At 37.5% G+C, this 14,532-nt stretch overlaps 1 protein-coding gene across 1 annotated transcript; it reads right to left on the bottom strand.

The window, feature by feature from the left end:
* Positions 1–250: 250 nt before the first annotated feature.
* LOC121981845 (kinesin-like protein KIN-14F) lies at positions 251–7,543 on the bottom strand. The gene is made up of 19 exons (XM_042534597.1): positions 7,258–7,543; positions 6,859–7,025; positions 6,604–6,747; positions 6,132–6,386; positions 5,982–6,053; positions 5,818–5,886; positions 5,307–5,396; positions 5,098–5,223; positions 4,919–5,000; positions 4,729–4,824; positions 4,472–4,645; positions 4,280–4,386; positions 3,963–4,138; positions 3,617–3,778; positions 3,279–3,532; positions 3,034–3,197; positions 2,728–2,910; positions 1,654–2,174; positions 251–648 (listed from the first exon to the last, which is right to left on the bottom strand). The coding sequence occupies exons 1-19, from the start codon at positions 7,379–7,381 to the stop codon at positions 543–545; spliced, it is 3,072 nt and encodes a 1,023-aa protein (XP_042390531.1). The 5' UTR covers positions 7,382–7,543; the 3' UTR covers positions 251–542.
* Positions 7,544–14,532: the final 6,989 nt, after the last annotated feature.

Genomic DNA, 14,532 nt, shown 5'->3' with positions numbered 1-14,532 from the left:
TATGGCCAGCTCCAGGTGAGGTGTATCGGGACGCTATTTTGTTCCATTTAGTCAACTCTTTGGATATATTTGCAGGAAAATTCTCCGTGAGTCACTGTTATTTATGGACTGTTCCCAGAGTAATTTCTGCAAAATATCTGGGATTTTAAGGAAGTATCATCAAGAACGTTAATGGTGTGTGGCTAAGGACGAAGATAAGAAGAAGAAAAAAATTCAGTATCAGACAAAGTTTGAGCCAATGAAGACATGTTTTGGAGAATAGAATACAAGCACTGCCATTGTGGGAAGAACTCTATCGCGATATACATGATGAGATTGTAGTTGTACTTCATTGAATTTGCCTTATTTTGCTCTTCCTTTTTTCTTTACAAATCGCAAACACGACTGAAAAAATATACATAATATGGTGATATATTTTCATCCCTTGTCACAACACCAGTGATACACTCACCATCTGGGATCATTGCTATTCATTAACTCTACTTGAGAAAGCCGTAGAATAATAGAAAGAACAAGTCGCAAATAATCTTGCCAACCAATGTTCATTGATGTTTTCGGTCAACGGCACTGCTGGAATTGGTTGGCCTTCCTATCCGGTTAGGCGCATTTGATTTCTTGGAAGATGATAATTTTGCTTGATTTGGAATCCTAAATTGCAGATTCAAACATAAAGAATAATCATGGTTAAACTAATGAAATGCTTAAAATGAAGACATTAAAGAATGACGAAACGCCCAAGGAATAATTAAAATGCATGTGCAATGATGCTTTGAGAGAGTTGTAATTTAAATTTAAATTCAAAGGATGTCTTCCAAAGCAAACTAGAATTGTAATTCAAATGTGCAATTTTTTAGTCTATGCACAAGTTAATCAGCCATTACTATTCTCACTGAGCCAATTATGATTAATCAAGCATCAGCATGCCAAATTTCAATTGATCAAATCTTGAAACAAATATTTTTTTCTATATTCATAGAATGAAAATTTAATAGTAAATTGGTGTTTCATTTTCATAGTGCCAACATATTCTTTATTCATTGTTTGAAGTTGCTAAAGATCAATGAGTATAACTAAGAACTCGAAAGCCCTTAAAAAAGTAACTGATTTCAAGATGCATTTACAGTACATAAGTTTATACAACAGATGAAAGCCGTGCATGAAAATTATCCTTATTTTCATTTCTAGTAGGAAATCTTCATTTGGTTCTCCAACTGCACAATGAATGCGATAGCAAATCTGACACTTGAAACATGTATCATTCTAATTGGTTTGGTCGACTTAATAATGTTTACTGTCAATAACTTGTATCAAGCATAGTATAGAATGATATAATAGTTTTTCCCATGACGAAATATACTGCAGTTTAGAACGAGAACAAAATGGGGTTTGTTTGTCAAATTCTATTAGCATCTCAAGACCCATAATACTAAATGCTAGAACGAAAGAATAAGAGGTCAGGAGAGTATATAGAGTTGTCTAGTTGCTCCATGGAAGTTTATGTTACTGAGTACAACTCAGTAAATACATTAGCTATGTAGTATGCTCAAATTTACTTTATCAAAAAACAAAAAGTAATTCATATGCAATCCATAAAAATTGATGTTATTTCTAAAAGTAAGATATTTATGGTAGATTCAAGTCTAGGAAAATTACCTTATATCTGGTGTTTTTGTTTGAGGTTTCTTGATATTTGAGCCACTCTCATTGTATGTGTTATGTACATTTTGGAGATTGAATTGCCATAGCATTTCTGCTTCAGAAGAGTCACTAGTTGCAACGTCTAGGTCATCTGAACCATCAGTTGCAGCATAAAATGACTCTTTTCTTTGCCTATTCATCTCGTAGCTGCTATCTTTTCCAGTGATGCCTTTTTTATGAAACTGTTCATCAGGATGAACTCTCATATCAGAAAGACTCTGATGGTAAAAGATATCAGGTGATGTTCCATAACTGCCATCCCAATCTATCATGGAATTGCCATCTGTAGCAACTGTGTCTTGCTTGTTCACCATGACTTTATCAACCCAGTCATTGTAGACAATTTGTTTATCATCCTTGTTAGGATGATTCATTCTCGAACTACTTAAAGGCCAAGGAAAAGAGTCATTTGTTGTCAATAGATCTTGAAGATCAAAACTTGGAACTCTACGTCTCAGCACAACATTTCCCCTGACCTGAGAAAGCACAGTAGTTCTGTGAAAAATACAAACACTAACAGAAAGTAATATTCAAGATTAAACCATATTTCAAGCATGCTGCCAGAGAAAGAAATTTACATTATTGCTTGAAATTGTGTAAATGACATGCTATTTTAAAAGGGCAATGATAAAAATGTCAACCAGAAAAGAGATACTGAAAAGGGGACTAACTTAGACACCAAATACATGGAAAGAAAAGGAAAAAGAATCATGCTTGAACTATATTTGAAAGAAATCATAGACAATACTGCTCTTCGTGTCAGCCAGAAAATTACCAATTGCTATGTGAAACTTTAAAGCATGGTAACCAGAACTTACAATTAGACAGTACTATTGAACTCGCAAATTCATGGCAAATACACAGAAATGTGTATTGGTATATTCCCAGAGCTAGATTTATCATCTATGGCTGATCATCTAGAAATTTTTCAGAATTATACACTACACTTTTTTTCTATGACGTGTATTATCTAACAAAGCAATGACACCCGAATGGATGGTTTGGCTTGAACTACAATAGAACACTTACTTCAATGTTTCTAACTTCTTCCATTGGTTGTCTGTGAGTAGTTTGACTGCTTAGATAAGCCCCACTACTCTGTCGGCTGGGATGTACAGGTGATGGAGTTGCAATATGGATGGGATCTGGACTAGGTAATACATTCTGGTGATCAGTTTCCTTCCTTGCTAGGGCTTCTTTCAAGCTTGCTATCTGCAATATAGAAGCAATTGTATATAAGAAACTCAAAAGAGACAATAAGAATACCACAGATGCCAAAAAATAACACTAGTTATTGGAGTATAGAAATGCTACTGAGAGAATAAAATAAATAACCTGCTGCCTTAGTGCTTTAACTTCTCCGCTTTCTTTATTCACTTGTGCAGCACCAAGCTCAACTGTGGAAACCCGTTCTGCAAATTTAAGTGTGCTAAGGGTTTCCCCGACAGTGTCCATTTCTGGACTTATATGAACAAACATCAAGGTCTTTGCTTGACCACCTATTTAACAAAGGATATAAAATTTTAAATCCAAATAAGATAAAACTTATTGATCTACATCCTTGGAAGAGGGCAACTTACCAAGAGAGTCTTGAAGAAGTTGTGTGAGTTTGCTATTTCTATAGGGAACATGTGAGCTCTTTTGTGCAAGTGCAGATATAACATCACCCAAAGCTGAGAGTGATTTGTTTATATGTTGTGCTTCTTTTAGCCTTTCTCCTGTCACTTCAGATTTGTCAACTCTCTCACTGCCCGCCAGATCAACCAGATGTAAGCATCCACGGAGTACAGTTTCGGAAGTCATATCTCTTCCTTGAACATGAACAGTCAAACAACTGCATGTAACACAATTGAACAATTTATAGGATGTGTAAAAGAAAGTCAATAACAACAACAACAACAAAAACTTATAATGTTACCTATGAGATCGGCTGCTGCGATCATTCAAAGCTGTAGAACCAACAACACGATTCTTTTGTCCGATGTTCATTAATGCCATCACATCAGATGTTGATGCAACAGGTACTAAGTTTGCATTTGGAACATTAAGTCCTTTCTCCAAAGTATTCCGAATTTCTAATGTTCTTTCTTATCAAGGAAGCAAAAGATGTAAAGACAATTAAAGCATTACCAACAACATAAAGAAACATTTAGTATAACAATTCATTTTCATCCATTCAAAATTTCACAATGTAATTATAGACAGATATCAACAAAACAAAGATGATAGATTGTGAATCAAAAAGTCACTAGGTGAGAGGATATCTTTTGTTAATGCCTTCATTGAGAAGATCCCTAACTTGTTCATTGTATATCTCAATCATTTGAACAGCAATCTCATAAGAAAATGCACTCCTTCTTTGTTCCGCAAGTTTAAATAGATCGCTTAAAGCTCTATAATTCACACCAAATGTTTGCTCATTAAGAAGCTTGGGTCCACTCTGCACCCATGAAACAAATTGAATCATTCACTAAATGCATTTTAATTGTAAACCAAAATAAGCTATACTTCAAGTATCATGAAAATTTTGTTGTCCAAAAACACATATACTTCAAAAAGAAACATCAGTTATGCATCATACCATAGTGTAAGTCTTCCCAGATCCTGTTTGGCCATATGCAAATATACAAACATTGTAACCATCAAGAATGGAACGGATTAGAGGTTGTGTATCGGAAAATACTTGTTCTGCAATATGATTACATGTAAGAGTGATGCTTCACGAAGTTTTAAGTGAATAAATATGCATATCATATAACATATCTTCAATGACCTTGTGTTGCAGATGGACCAAATACTTTATTGAAGTTGAAAGACCTACGCCCTTCTTTTCCATTCTTTGAGGGAGTTATTATTGAGATACTTCCCTCATCAAAAGAACCAATGCAATTATTACTTAATTGTCCTGCTAGGAAGGGTCTTACTCTGCAATAGACCCTAATGCTCCCTGATATTTACAAAAAATAGTAAAAAGTTAGCAGAAACGAATTCCTCTATTACTACATAAAGATCAAATTCTTTTTTGTTTACCTTTGAGATCTTGCACTTGATTGTACAACTTTCTGTTCTCCTCAAGAACATTGTGATAGCCTGAAGCAGCATTGGAAAGACCATGTACACTCTCTCCTAAAATTCAGATTCCCCAGCAGGAAAATTGGCAATCAGTAAGAAAGCATTATATAATATTTGCATTTGTCAAAGTGTACAATTTGTGGCTTACCAAGTTTATTAAATTCATCAGTGTACATCATATGCATTACCTCTATTCCAACTTTTGTACTTTGGAGTGCATGCTTAAGTTCCTACAGTTGTAAATAATGCTAAAATTTGTTACTCTAGTGCCACAATATATTTAATTAATAAACAAATTGATGTATAGCTCTCAAACAGAAAAGGAACCTGAATAGCTTTATCTTGGTTGCAAATCAGTTGTCGCATTAAAATCTTTTCTTTTGACATCTCGCCTTTGGACATCTTATTAGAGCCCTGTTCTTTTGAATTTATGAAAATTCTTCCTCCAATTTCCTTTTGGGAAAACATAAATTAGTATACTTTTTAGTATTAAATCTGCATTTAGATATTTGGATAGTAGGAATCGTGCATTGTACCTCTGTTCCATTGTCAGAAGATAAAGGACCTATTGAAGCCTTCATATTGATTAATGTGCAATTGTTGTTGTCCTTCGAAATTGAATTAACCTGTTTGGTTAACCAATCATATGAATCAGCTGACTAATGATGCTCATTAAATTAAAAAAAAAGTAATGTTTAATTATAGAAAAATGATGCTCAAGCGGCAAGAAGAAGAGAGAGCTATGGCATGTTTCCAGATTTCATTCAAATGAAGGAAGAGTTTTACACACGATGTAGACGAGAGTACCCAAACATGCATTATAGACGTCTATATTAATATTGTCCAACATTATAAACTAAATCACAGACTGCATGTTACTTGGCCACTATCCATATATATACAAGTCTGGACATAACAAATGCAGAAGAAAATAATAATCACGAAATAAAAGCACACTTGAATTTTCAGTGACAATTTTTTTTATTGACTTAAAAAGTAAACATTTTATCCTGCACCATCAAAAATGTTCTAAGAATTGGAATGTACCAATTTATTTTGTCTCACGATACGATGTTCAAATTCTTCCATTACTTTATTCAACAATGATTCCACAAGCTGCAACAAAATTTAATTTTCATGGCACAAATAAATGAGACTTATTTTTAAAGAATAAATAATGATGCTTTCTAGAGATATTCAGCAAGATTTACCATAGGAAGTTCTTCAGGCTTCTTATTTGATAAAGCAGCATGTACCAGCATATTTAATGGACCAGAAGTTATCTGTTGCCAATGAAGACTTTAGTAAAAAGTTCAACTATTCTACCTGCTTAGAATTTTTTTAGTCTTTCAATTACTAACCGTTTCACTTGATTCAGCAGAGACATCCCCATCGAATAAATACGCATCTCGTAAGTGATCACTGTCACTCATAGATTGACTTCTTAGCAATGAACTCTTTGAATTCTCTGAATTTTTCCGCAACAAATGCTTGCTTGAATTGGATGGTTTAAGGTTTGCACTAGATTTCCAAGTACCATGACCACCCATTCGTTTCCACCCAGCATAGCTCTTGAGAGAAAGAACACAATCAATAATCCTAGCACTCTTGCCTCCCTAGAGTTCAAGCAAACAGAGTAGAAAGTAAGAACTAGATAACTTCAAAGCTGATTTAATTAATGATTGTAGTTTTCCACAATGAATTAGTGTTACAATATCCATAAGTTTAGTAGTAAAATTCAATAATTTAAAATACCTAATTTAACTTTAACATAGAGAAATATCATTGCTTTCTGAGTGAGAAACCTCTACTTTAAAGAGTTCCAAACTCCACCTGTTCTAGGTCAGATGCCTCAAAGGTGGGCAGACCCATTTCTTGTGCAGATACAAGGAAGTTCCTCACGTTCTCAAAATATTGATATGCTGAGAGCGCTGCGCCATCTGGTTGTTGAATTGTATCCCCAGGATTGGCAACCACCTGGATAAGCAATATCTTTTAGACTAAGAAAATCGCAGGTGGAGAGAAGAAAAGGGCATTGAGTTCATCAAGGAGTCTAGAACATGGACAAAGATAAAAAAGCATACTTACTTTTGGAACTGCTCCGGGTTGAACCTTGTTCAGAGCATTACAGAGGATTATCCCATTCCTCAATCCAAGCCTAAGCTCTTCCTCCGAAGGCTCGTTGGGCAAACCTTTTGCGGCGACAACGCCCAACACCATTCTCAGCCACTCGGCTGCCTCGTTCCTCCTCGCCGCTGCCATTATATCGAACAAGACCTCTAATTTGAATCATCCGTCCGAACTCAAGCGAAACCATATATCACACAGGAAGTTTGTTGGGAAAAAAAAATCTACAAGAAGCAATTAGAAACCTAATATTGCAATCTCCCTCAAAACAATCGATTAGAAAGATGGTAGCAGTAATTAGTAAAATGTACTACAACAAAATCAAATTGGATAAGACATCAGACATGAACATAGATTTACCCGCTTCATCGGCCTTCCTGGAGGCCAAGTTGGTATCGCTAAACCTAGTCCCGTGCTCCTTCAAGACATCTTCGACAACCGAAGCTAGCGACACAGACAGAAACCCCTCCGACGCCGACGCCATTGCCGACGACCCGTGATCCACGGAACTTCCAACGACGACAGGAATGAAGATTTCGAGATCGACGGAGGAGAAGAGGAAGGGAGAATCCAATTCCTCCTCCCACTTCCGTGGCCTGCTTTGCGGAGTGGAGACAGGAAAGGGTCCTGGAGTGAACCTTGTAGTGCCCACTTCTTCTGCCGCTGCTTCGAGTTATAACTACTCTTCTTTTCCAGCCTGCCTTAACACTTTATAAATTTCGAAACTAGCTGGCACCAAACTGCAAATTCTACGTGTTCAAATTTCCCTTGTGAGGGCCTTTCCCGAAATTTAAAAAACGAAAGGGCTGTACGTGCGAACAAGTCGTTGCATTTATTAACGTGGTGATCCTTGGTCCGTAATTACTAATCTATTCCTGGCCCTTTCATAATTTATACGGGGGGTCGTGATTAAAATTGAGATCTTCTTAAGTTCTATCTTGTCATTTAAATTATAATTTTGGATTGAATTAGATAGCCAGAAGCCACCGGCGATAGATAAATTGTTATTAATTTTAGTTAAATTCTGACCAGATTCAACGTATAAATTATGAAAAAAAACCAAAAATTACGAAAAAAAAAATCCGAACTCCGTATAAATTCGAAAAGTGGCTCGGATCCTGTCCGAAAGTTCAAAAAAATTCGAAAGTTCCCGTCCGAGCCTGAACGAAAAGTGGCTCGGATCCTCCTTTGTTTTTGCCTTTGAAATAAATACTAAATCGGTGAACCCGGTTCAGTTGAAGACACGAGTGCGGTCCATTTGCCATTTGGTAGTATTGTTTCCCTCGATGGCCGCATGCGGACGGCGGTACGCGGATATATTATGCAACGCCATATGCGGGCATGTTAACAAATGGAGTGTTTGGCAATAAATTTACTGTAATAATTTATTTATTTATTTAATTATAATATTTGAATGAATAATATAATAGTTTATTAATTTTTTAATAGTCATACTAGGATAGTTTTTATTTTATTAATTTTATCCTTTTTTTATTTCAAGACAAACATCTACAACATAATCTCCTATTTGAACCTAATACTTCTAACAAAATACCTTTAGATTCAATTTATTTATCTATTTTTTATTTCAAACCTTAGTAAAAACTTCCATTTAGCCTCTCTTGTTGAATCTTAATAATCCTACATGACTTCCAAGATACTTCCTTTAATCTCTAATCATCATTTGCGAGAAGTATTACACAAACTCTCTCTAAACTAATTGATCATTAGATCATTTTAACATATAAAAAATGTAAATTATATAGAAAGGTAAGGCCAAAAAAGAACCCCTCTATGGTTAATTTCACAAAGGTCCCTCGATAAATAAAATTACCTTCCGCAAAAGTCGGTTCATATTCATAATCATGGCTATGGTGGGAGAAGCCTCACTTGTTTGCAATGATAGTGATAGCACTTTAGTATGCACAATGAGAATTGAGTTTACATCTAGATAATTGGCTAAAGTTGATTGAAGTAACAAAACTAAATTCCCTTAATTGGCGCTAGATAATTATCATAGACTCTCCTTTCGCCGAACCACATGCCTCTTCATCATGTTCCTTCTCTTTTCATTCGGCTATTAAACTTGAATCTCCCTGACTCGCGAATGAGGATGAATGGAAGCAACATAACAAATGTAAAGAGAGAGAGCAAACTAAGCACCTCATTATCTAATTGTAAAGTGGTTGAAGATGGACAGCTCAACTCCTCACCAAAAGCTACAAAAAGGTTATGAATTCATTCTTCTTCTAATCAAGGAAGAAGTGAAAAAAAGAGCTAAGAAAGAAAAGGTTTCAAATATCAAATTGGGAAGTCATAGATTGATCTTTGTTATGTAATCATGGTGCTTAATGATGTCCTTAGTAGAGCGCTTGATGGGTTATCTCTTTAAGTATATTTAGGGGTAGATCCTTTTAAGTTGTGCTATTTTCTTTACTTTATATGTGGGAGTAACGATTATTGACACTTACTAAAATGTTTTTCTAATTGTAAAAACAAAAAACATTGTTTCATTTTTCCATTGATGTTTTTTTAAATAATATAAAATTTTATGAATCAAACAAGACTCTAATGTTAGTAATAGTAGCAAATGGATTTTCTTTAAAAAAATATATTCATACCTTAAGAAATTTTTTTTATTGTTTTAAAATTTTATATATATATATATATATATATACACACAAGGGTGTTACTGGACATCCATGTTTGATCTCGACGTTGAAGTTGTTACGGTTGAATCAAAGTTCCATATTGAAAAAATTTGATAAAGATAATGAGATTAAAAGAATATATGATATTTTCATTGGCATGAGGTTTTTGGATAGAACTCAAGAACAAAGTCATGAGGGTCTAGGTCCAAAGTAGACAATATCATGTCATTTTTTAAATGGTATCAAAGTCATGGTCCAGACTAGATGCAATGTGGGGCAGCCTTGAACGAAGTTGAAGGTAGGCCCGGAGTATGTCAGGATGACTGGATGTTTACGGGGAGGCCTAGAGCAGGTCAAGGTGACCGGATACTTGTAGGGAGGCGAGTAGGTCAGGGTAACCGGATGCTCGTAGGGAGGGCCCGAAGCAGGTCAAGATTGACCGGATCAAGCTGCTTACGTGGAGGCCCGGAACAGGTCAGGATGACCGGATGCTTGTGGGAAAGGCCCCGAAGCAGGTCAGCGTGACCGGATACTCGCGGGGAGGCCTGGAACAGGTCAGGGTGACTAGATGCTCATGGGGAGACGAGTACGTTAGGGTGACCGGATGCTTGCAGGGAGGCCCGGAGCATGTCAAGGTGACCGAATGCTCGCAGAGGCCCAGAGTAGGTCAAGGTGACCGAGTGTGGATGCTTGCGGGGAGGCCCAGAGCATGTTAGTGTGACCAGATGCTCGCGGGAAGGCCCAGACTATGAGAGCAATTGTGGTCCTTCGTTTCAAGGGATGATTGTTGTGATTCAATCAAAGTCTCATATTGGAAAGATTTGGTAAAGATCATGGGGTTAAAAGGATGCATGATATTTCCATTGACATGAGACCTTTTTGGTAAAGTCCAAGAACAAAGTCATGAGGGCCTAGGCCCAAAGTGGACAATATCATGTCATTGTAGAGATATGTGGTCATTCTTTGGGCACAACAAATGGTATCAGAGCCATGGTCCAGACCAGATGCAATGTGGGGCGGCCTTGAACGAAGTTAAGGGTGGGCCCGGAGTAGGTCAGGATGACTGGATGTTTATGGGAAGGCCTGGAGCAGGTCAAGGTGACCAGATACTTGCAGGGAGACGAGTAGGTCAGGGTAACCAGATGCTCGCAGGGAGGGCCTGAAGCAGGTCAAGATTGACTGGATCAAGCTGCTTATGTGGAGGCCCGGAATAAGTCAGGATGACCGAATGCTTGTGGGAAAGTCCACGAAGTAGATTAGGGTGACCGGATACTCGCGGGGAGGCCTGGAGCAGGTCAGGATGATCAGATGCTCACGGGAAGGCGAGTAGGTCAGGGCGACCGAATGCTCGTAGGGAGGCCCGGAGTAGGTCAAGGTAACCGAATGCTCGTGGGGAGGTCAAGAGCAGGTCAGTGTGACCAGATGCTCGCGGGGAGGCCAGACCATGAGAGTAATTGTGGTTCTTCGTTTCAGGGTAGGATTGTTGGGGTTCAATCAAAGTCTCATATTGAAAAGATTTGGTAAAGATCATGGGGTTAAAAGGATGCATGATATCTCAATTGACATGAGGTATTTTGGGTAAAGCCCAAGAACAAAGCCACGAGGGCCTAGGCCCAAAGTAGATAATATCATGTCATTGTGGAGATATGTGGGCATTGCAAACATAGTCCCACATTGAAAACACATAAGAAAGATCATAGGTTTATAATAGAAAGATATCTCCATTCGTATGAGGCCTTTTGGGTAGAGCCCAAGAGCAAAACCATGAGGGCTTAGACCCAAAGTGGATAATATCATACCATTGTAGAGATATCTAAATTCTTTTTGATTCTACAATTGGTATCAGAGCCCGGACTGCTAGAAGAACTAACCGTCGACTGTGCACAGGAGTCATGATCCAATCGAACCATGCGGGTGGAATATTGACCTTGAACAAAGAAGTGGAGGTCCCATGTCCGGATCAAGAGAACCAGACACTAGGCAGGAAGTCCTAGTTGCGGGTAGGACTCGGTCCTTTGTTTGAGGGGAGGATTGTTGGGGTTGTAAGGTTGCAAACATAGTCCCACATTGAAAACACATGGGAAATATCATAAGTTTATAAGAGAAAGATATCTCTATTGATATGAGACCTTTTGGGTAGAGTTCATGAATAAAATCATGAAGATTTAGATTCAAAATGGATAATATCATACCATTATATAGATATTTAAATTTTTTTCGATCGTATAGAGGTGACACACCTACACTCAGCAGGGTTCTTAATTTTTTTTTTTAAAGTACGAGTGTTTTTCCTTTACGAGAGAATAGTTTAGGTTTTTCATGCTGCTCTCGTTTTCGTCGCTCGCCAACGCCACTTTCTTGTGGTTAAAAAAAAAAAAAATCTGTTTTGTAAATTTCTTCAAAATTGCACCACCAAAAGAATAGAAGTTATCAAATGAAATTCTTTTTTTCATAATACTAGTGATTATATGAAAACCTATTCCAAATATTGTTTTCAACAAACTACGAACCACAATACTTATATGTGAGATGATGAAGTTCTGTATATAATCGTATTGTAAAAAAATATTCTAAATCAAATAGACATGAAAGAGATAAATTAATCTGGTATAAATCATAGATTAATGAGTATACATATGAGAAAACTGAAGAGAGTATTGGATAACAGTATCAATAACCTTGACGAGTGCCAAATTGAGTTTTCAAGTAAATATTGTTTTTCAAGAAGTTACTGCCACCATGATACGACCTTGGCCTCAACTAAACAAAGATCAATGCGGAGAAACCTAGGAAAAGAGTGGATCGAGGGAAGTTCAAGCTAGGGTTTGAGCACAATGACGGAGATTTTCTACATGAGATCACCGGAAAAAGAAGTGGCACCATCAGTGAGGGATCACAGCGGCTGTGAGGGACGAAGATGCAAGGGCTACGGCGAGGCATGACGGTGGCAAGGGACAAAAATTAGGATGCGACAAGGGACAAAAATTAGGATGCGACAAGGGACGAGGGATTGCGACAAGGGCGGGGGACGTAAATGAGAGCGGCGAGGAAAACCTAAACGAACTCTTCTCTGGTAAAGGAAAAATACTCAGTATTTTTAAAAATAAAAAAATAAAAACTTACTGAGTGTACATGTGCCACCTTAGCAGGTGCTCACCATTGCTTAAACATATATATATATACATTGCTGCTCAAACATGGGTGTAGGGTAACACCCCTTATATATATTGATCATGTTTGAAAGCAAAGATGATAAGTTAGGACTGTGGCTGTGGCTCGATGTTTGACAAAGTGAAGACTCCACGTAGTCATGTAACACAAAGGTGTCAGTGCCATGCCGGGAAGAGGTTCTCGGCATTGGCCCTCCGACGCTCAATTCAGTTTCCGACGATGTAGAGAATAACAAGAGTGTTATAGCAAAGAGCATGTAAAATGACGAAGTTGTGCAAACCTCCACCTGTAAATGTGAACCCCTCCCCCTTTTATAATGTCATTGTAGTATCTGTGCATGCATCTCAAAGAGTATGCATGTTTTCCAAAACGTCCTAGGCAAAGACAAGTTAAAAAGTGTCTCTGACACTTTTCCTTAAACGAGCATGCATATTTCTGATGTGACAGGCTGAAAGCTTCCAAAGTACCATTTGCCTACGGAACATGTGCTCCTTTGTCAGTGGCGCAAACCCCCATAAGGATATGACGAGATACGTAGGTGGGTCCCGCTGAAGGCCTAGCGACAACCACTCGGTTGAGACACCCCTGCTCGGTCATGCATATTGGATCTACTAGCTCGTCTCTTTCCTGTTTCCCGATTGTCATTGGTTACCTTCGTCTGACTGGACATGTCTCCCGATCGGCGAGGCAAGCTCGTTGCGGATTATCATTTACTTCTCGATTCCATCTGCTGTCATCGGGCGAGCTGTTCGACATACTTGCCCGGCAGATCAGGCTTCCCCTTCGTCCACTTGCCTGGTCGTCCGGCACGGCTGGCCGACCGAGACCTTTAACCATTTTTGTCCTTGACTCCACGTCAGTCGATTTTCCTTAGTTTGATCCACCTTTGATAGGATTCCTCTTCATCATCTCATCATATATATATATATATATATATATATATATATATATATATATATATATATATATATACACACACACACGGACCATTTCCTACGGATTATTATGGACTACTCTAGTGAATTTGCCATGGCGTTTTTTAAATTTTTTAAATACAACTTTTTCTCAATTTTTTCTCGTGTTTTTTTTCCTCTCGTTCTCCTCTCCTTGTCGAAACTGCTCATCTGTGTGCTAATTGTTGGGGATGAAAGGTTACAAACATAATCCCACATTGAAAACATATGGGAAAGATCATAGGTTTATAAGAAAAAAATATCTCCATTGGTATGAGGCCTTTTGGGTAGAGCCCAAGAGCAAACTATGAGGGCTTAAGTCCAAAGTGGACAATATCATACCATTATGGAAATATCTAAATTCTTTTCGATATAATCGTGTACCCATCTAATATTATTAAACTTAAATTTCATATATTCTACCTTATTACATCTATATATATATAGAGAGATTTGATATGCTGAGCACTAGCCGTGTGACTCAAGTCCAAGAGCACGAATCACTTCTGGGTGCCCCACATCACTTAGTCATAAAACACAGGTCATGTGGTCCACATCACTTAGTCATACAACACAGGTCATGTGGAGGAGAGACTAATATTATACATTTGAAATCCCTCATCATTTTGATTGGTCGATTCATCACCGTTCATTATAGAAACTGAAACATACAACACAGGCCATGTGGAGGAGAGGCTAATAATATTATACATTTGAAATCCCTCATCATTTTGATTGGTCGATTCATCACCGTTCATTATAGAAACTGAAACATACAACACAGGCCATGTGGAGGAGAGGCTAATATTATACATTTGAAATCCCTCATCATTTTGATTGGCCGATTCATCATCTTCATT

Source organism: Zingiber officinale, chromosome 5A, assembly GCF_018446385.1.
Source record: "Zingiber officinale cultivar Zhangliang chromosome 5A, Zo_v1.1, whole genome shotgun sequence".
Classification (NCBI taxonomy): Eukaryota; Viridiplantae; Streptophyta; class Magnoliopsida; order Zingiberales; family Zingiberaceae; genus Zingiber; species Zingiber officinale.
Note: the sequence above shows the minus strand (reverse complement) of the source record. Positions and strands in the feature narration are given on the sequence as shown.

Bases quoted from the DNA above. Each gene is read 5' to 3' on its own strand.
- LOC121981845 (XM_042534597.1), bottom strand. From the start codon at position 7,381: ATGGCGTCGGCGTCGGAGGGGTTTCTGTCTGTGTCGCTAGCTTCGGTT. The intron at 6,054-6,131 runs GTTAGTAATTGA...CATTGGCAACAG, and splicing joins CTGCTGAATCAAGTGAAACG to ATAACTTCTGGTCCATTAAA. The intron at 4,646-4,728 runs GTAAACAAAAAA...TGTAAATATCAG, and splicing joins TCAAGTGCAAGATCTCAAAG to GGAGCATTAGGGTCTATTGC.